At 41.6% G+C, this 6,000-nt stretch overlaps 1 protein-coding gene across 1 annotated transcript in view; it reads left to right on the top strand.

The window, feature by feature from the left end:
* Positions 1-351: 351 nt before the first annotated feature.
* The window catches only part of DNAJC15 (DnaJ heat shock protein family (Hsp40) member C15), a 237,573-nt gene continuing 231,924 nt past the window's right edge, over positions 352-6,000 (top strand). Inside the window, exons 1-2 of the mRNA XM_086933441.1 lie at positions 352-458; positions 546-678. Coding sequence (XP_086789567.1) covers positions 436-458; positions 546-678 — 156 coding nt within the window. The 5' untranslated portion in view covers positions 352-435. The remainder of the gene's footprint in view (positions 459-545; positions 679-6,000) is intronic.

Here is a 6,000-nt window from a genome sequence, read left to right as displayed (position 1 = left end):
TAATAATATATAGGTGAAGGTTAATAATATATGGAATTTTTCAGTCACACGAATGCCCCTGAAATGCCAAGCCCAGTGAAACAAAAGTTGAGTGAGGCTTATTTACAAGGCCCCTTGCGCCGCCGGTACGCCACTTTTAAAATGGGAAAAAGTGGCGTACTTGCGGCGTAAGGGACTTGTAAATAAGCCTCAGTGTGTCTTTGTAAAGTACTCGCATCAACTCAAGAGTCTTTACCGTGATCAAATACTGCGCATGATGACATTTCCTTCAAACAGCGTCGTTGTTCAAAAATTTGCCTCAGTGAACCGAACGTGGCCAGAGGGGCTCAAGTTCCTCCAGGCAGTGCGCCAGCCGCCAGTCCGTTTTCTTTTGACAGTTGTACCACGTGTTGTGCATCCAGTGGATGACACAACATTGCCTCAGACATCTGGGACATGAGTCACTGCCTGACAAACAGGTGAAGCTCCTTATAGCGTATACAAGCCGCATACGGCTATCGCTCCGGACCATTTGAACTAGAATTGTCCTCGGCTGTTTACCGTAGCATTCAGACATCGCCTGTCATGGCCGCCTCCGGTAACAGAAGCAGCACGCTGGGCTCCCAAGAGCGGCTGCGGTACGCAGAGTTTAACCCTAACTCAGCAGACAGAGGAGAGGCTGACATCGACCGACGACTGGTAACTACTCGAACCTAGCAAACTTCTCTCTACAGAATCAACATCTTTTTGAAATACCATTTTACGTAGTCTCTTTCGGCCATTATCTGGTCAGGCAGAGCAAAGCTGTGGCCGCTTCTGTGCATGCCTGACCCACATATGGCTTTCTACGTAACGTGGTTACTTAGTTACATACATAGTTCTGGGGCTTTAAGCTCCGGGACAGATTTGGGATGTTTTCTGTAAATCATTTGTTTGCCAAACTTTTGCTATGTTTCTTTGAATGTCGATAAGGGTATTTCATTGCTCATGATAACGTTTACTAACTAGTGGCCACAGGAATATCTAATAAGACAGGAGTGCAAGGATTGTTTATTGACACTGATATGGTCGTGGGTATTCTTACTGTTTGCCTACTAGCAGTTAAGTAATGCTGGCCATGGACATTTCCCATCATATCAGACCTCCATCTCGATGACCCATAATGCTCGAGTGCTACCCTGCTGGACGAGGATGGTACGAAAATGACTTTAATTGTTTTATTGGCTTTGATTTATTTTTTTGAAGTAATTGGTATTTTGGAGAATGTTACAGCTATAAAGCCCTCTGCAAGTATTAAAATGAATCTCCTAGGAGAATAAGTAGATTGACTGTTACATTGTATTGTGAGCTTCATATCTCATTGTGGGACACCATAGCACATTTTCAGAACAGGTATCAAGCTACTACACTATGGCCGAGCTTGGTTATTAGTGTTGTTTTTCCTGTGAGCCTGCATGGGAAGCGTTTAACTGTGGTGCGTGAAGGACAAGAGAGGTGGTCCTATCTGGTCTTGGAACTCAGTGTTTAGCGGTGTGATAGATGAAGGAGTGGGACTTATAGATATGCAAAGTGCGGGTTTATTTAGTTGGGCGCTAAGCTTAGATTTGCGAAGACCCTTGTGAGGCGCTTACTTCTAAAATCAACCTACTAAGCCACTCTGAAAGCCTTATGGATTGATAAAAAGTTAGGTAGTGAGTCCGGAAAAGAAGGAGGTGGACTAAGATCTGCGTGAATTGTCTGCAGTACAGTATTCTCTATGATATCATGACTAAGGGATGTCTAGCTATTGATCACAGTGAAGGTCAGGACCTGCAAGGAAAGACAAAAAAATAGTCCTCCTGGGCCATAAATTTATGGCATGTCTCTAGCCATTGAACGCTTGACTGGGATATAATGACATATGGTATTTTATGGTATGCAGTAGTCTATAAGCAATTTTGCTGTCACTCTTGTCTGATGAAAATAGCATATAGTCTGCACCCTTTACAGTCGTACATGGTAGTCCTGAAGTGTTCAGGCCTTTAGGTAGGACTATTAGGGAGTATGAGTGTTACGTCACCAGTCCCGATTACAGATCGCTGTGTTTGTCTTTCAGATGCACTAAATTATTTTTAAAAACGATGGATAGAATGCTTGAATTAATCTCATCCACTGGTAATTAGTCGGGCTACATCCCACTCTATTGTTATTCTGCACACCATGCCACTTTAATTTGGACCCAGCCATATGCACATCAATCTCGGTTCCCTGGCGGCTGCTGCGGGGCAATATTGGTCTAACCGCCCTAATTGTAATAGGGAGGTCGGAAGACCGCCACCGCCGTATCCCTACAACTCTGGCGTTCTGTGGACCGCCAGACTCATAATAGAGCCCTAAATGGGATGATGGTAAATAAAATAAGCGTAGTGAAGTTTAGTAAGGTGCCCATGCATTGTTTTCAAACTAGGGGTACCCTTTCTGTGTAACAGTCAATTCAAGCATATGAAGAGGTAATCATTTCTAATATCTATTTAGCTGTGCTCAAACTTAATTCTCTACAGTGTTTTGTATCTTTCTTAGTCTGGAAATGTGATATTGCATAGGCATACACCATGTCTGTCCTTCTGTTCCAAATCCCATCGACTACTTTGTGCTTTACTCGCAGTGAAACAGGATTTTAAATGCACTGTACTTTAATCCACGGGGTGCCAAATAAGGAATCCAAAAGAGAGTGAGAAATTCTTTAAGGGAAATAAACCGTTACATCACCTTCGGAATATGCGTCCTCTCATTTGGCCAAAAAAGAGGACATTTTAAATATGTTGTCGCCTGCAAATACCTTGATTCCACTGTTAGTATTACACACAAATGCATAGCAGTATGAGACTGAAAGGCGTCTTCTTCGTATTTTACATTTTAAAATTAATAAGCCATGATGCTTGATAACCTAAGCTTATAGTAATGGAAAGTGTTGTAAAACATAATTGAGGAGAGTGGTCGTAGCAGTTATTTTTAGTCTTTTTAAACTATGTAAAATGGCAATAAATAAGGAACTGGACCTTCCCCACATTTGTCCAAAATCTCCTTTCCTCAACTGTATCCTTGGACTAACCTTTCTCTTGTGTTGCTTCCTACTCTGTGGGTTCATGAACGTGTGAACTTTTTGGGGACAGAGTAGATTTTAAGCCTTCCAATGCATTTAAGTGGGATTTATAGAGGGTCAGGAAGCAATTTGCGTATAATAATCTGGTTTGCACCTTGGTTTGTTAGATAGACCCTCTCCAAAAGTGATGTAATTTCGATGTATTCTTCTTTTCTCTACATCACCCAGAGCTTCATGTTAGGCTTTTCTTGTGTATCGCCATACATGAAATAGACAACCTGTAAAATCTTATTTATTGTGAGTAATGTACAGATTATGGATGGAGCACAGACTGCCTGTCTTGTTTCATGTGAGCATACTAGCCAACATTTTAGAAGAGGAAAGTGAGAGATTTTAGTAAAATATTCGGGAGACTGCTTTTCTCCCATTGACGTCTAGCGAGGCCCGAATCTGATCTATCGTCATGTATGGGACTTAGTGTTCTGCTGCAGGAATGGATATCAGAATTGCAGATACATGTTCTTTTTTCGCGTATCTGCCAAGAGCACGGAGAACGCACAGGCAGAGAGTCAGTGACAAAAATGTTGTGCATTGGCCTGCAGGAGCATGTTACTGGCAGTGAATATTATGAGTCGCACTAGATCAGCCCCTGCTGCAGCCCACCAAGGAATAGGGTTTTTGAATGTAGGAATCGGGAGACTAGCCTTGAAATCGGTAGTCTCCTACCTGAATCATGAGGGTTGGCATGTATGTGTGGGTTCTCCACTTCCATGTTGACTTGGATGGGTTTACTTCTCTATACTCTATCCAGTACATGTACAGATGGAGGCATGTAAACAGTGAATTATCCTGTGCATGCCTGTCTGTTTCCTTATTTAAGAACAATTTAACCCCCCTTCCACACAATATCACATTTGCCATATTGCTTTCTATTGCTTACACAAATTGTTCATAAAGCAATCCGTTTCTTAGAAACACAACATCTCTGCTACTGTATCCCAACAATGTAACTGTAAATCTGTAAAACATTTTAATTTACATGCTGAAATTGCTTATGGTTTCGAAAGCCGAGTAAGAAAGTTGTGGATTTTAAGACCATTTTATGCAGCACCATAGGCTTCTCTTTTCAGTAGTCCTTCAATTGTGTGCAAACATGGCTGTCATCTTAGAATGGTGAATTACCAACTAAACAAAATGCATGTCATTCTTAAATGAGAATTGTATTCTTACTTGCTATTAATTAACATACTGCAGCCTACAGTGGTGTAACCATTCCCACCAGAACAGCACATTTATTAGTTCTGGTGTTCAGGATTGTAACCATTCCCACCAGAACAGCACATTTATTAGTTCTGGTGTTCAGGATTGTCGTGTTGTTCCTACTAATCCGTAGGATCTGCGCATTGTTTGGACAACATAAATTAGGGGCTTGGTGTCTAGACTGATTCAGAACACCCCACTGGAAATGTTGGCCTGTAGACCAGCAGGCTCACAGTGCCATCGTGAGCCCTCCTAACCTACCAGGGAGCAAATGGTTTCTGGCAACCACTGAACAGGACAGCCCTGTCCCCTCAGGGATCGTGGAAACAGTACAGAACCTTTCGCTCAGTTACTCGTGCTTACTTATACTCAGAGAAATATACAAAGCATACACAGTGGGACTATTTCAATAATATTTATTGAACCAATATCTTTCTGGCATAAAATATGTGCGAATCAATGGTTAGGAGATGGAAGCAGATAAACATGATTACAAGCACCAAAAGCATAAATAGTAGGTAGAGTTCTCCTATGGTGCTGAAACAATGTATATAGGCAGGCATATAAAATAAGGCAGCCAAGATTTCCCCTGAGGGACGATCCAACCCCATTACCTGGTGGGAAAGAGTGAAGGACCCAATCTTGGTGACGAACAGGACACCCCTCACAAGATGTCAGACCTCGCGTGGTGATTTCTCTGCATGCAAGGAACTTCGGTGTCAGCGAAGTGCCTCCTCTACCAATCTATTGGGATGCTCCTCTATTTTAATAGAAAGCAGCCTTGTGATGTACGTATAGATTATTGATGTTATGGATATGTAGATAGCCCTGTCACCCCATGGATGAAGATAGTGATGACATTTGTACACCGTGAAAAACGAGACCTTGTACATGATGTTCAGGGCTTTGTGCTAAGTTGGGAATATAACAGGATGGAGGCTTTCAAAGCTCCGCTCTATGCACTGGTTCTTGCTGTCTGTCATAATAACCTCAAAGTGACTGGAAATAAGGGAAGGCCTTTTTTGTCAGCTGCTTTGAAACTGTTGATTTGATTTATAGATAGTGTTGCTACCTTTCCAAGAGATACATATCGGCCATTTGTAGTTGTTTTAAAAAGGCCAGGATATGATACTAAATAAGACTTTAAATGATGGTATAAGGCATTCAATGAGTTATCATACATTTTCTCTGTTACTCATCTTAGCACTCGGGCAACTATTCATTCACCCACTAACTCATTCTTGCATTCATCCACTTATAAAGCCATAGTAAATTCACACACAAACTCAACGCCATACACAAAATACCTTAAACAAATAATAGTAGAAAAATAATAAATGCTGCTGCCTAAAAATAGCAGACATATGCTTAAAATAGCAAATAAAGTAAAACAGGGAAACAGGTGACCATCTTGCAACAGTATTGTATATGGTGTTTCATTGTTGTGAAGTTCCAGCAGGGCAGCCACATTTAGAACGAACGTGTTGGCAATCTTGGAATAGTAAAGCAGTGAAACTATGAACATTGCCATTCCATGATGCCGGCCAGGCCTAGAGGCTGTGGCCTCACAGGATGCAGTGCTTAGCAGCTGAAATGAATCGCAAAGACAAAGCCTGTTAGCACTGTCTAGGGAGGGGAGTTGTAGTATGATTTAAAATAATGAAAATAAAAATGATGAG

The sequence above is a fragment of the Lissotriton vulgaris genome, chromosome 8, assembly GCF_964263255.1.
Source record: "Lissotriton vulgaris chromosome 8, aLisVul1.2, whole genome shotgun sequence".
Taxonomy (NCBI): Eukaryota; Metazoa; Chordata; class Amphibia; order Caudata; family Salamandridae; genus Lissotriton; species Lissotriton vulgaris.
Note: the sequence above shows the minus strand (reverse complement) of the source record. Positions and strands in the feature narration are given on the sequence as shown.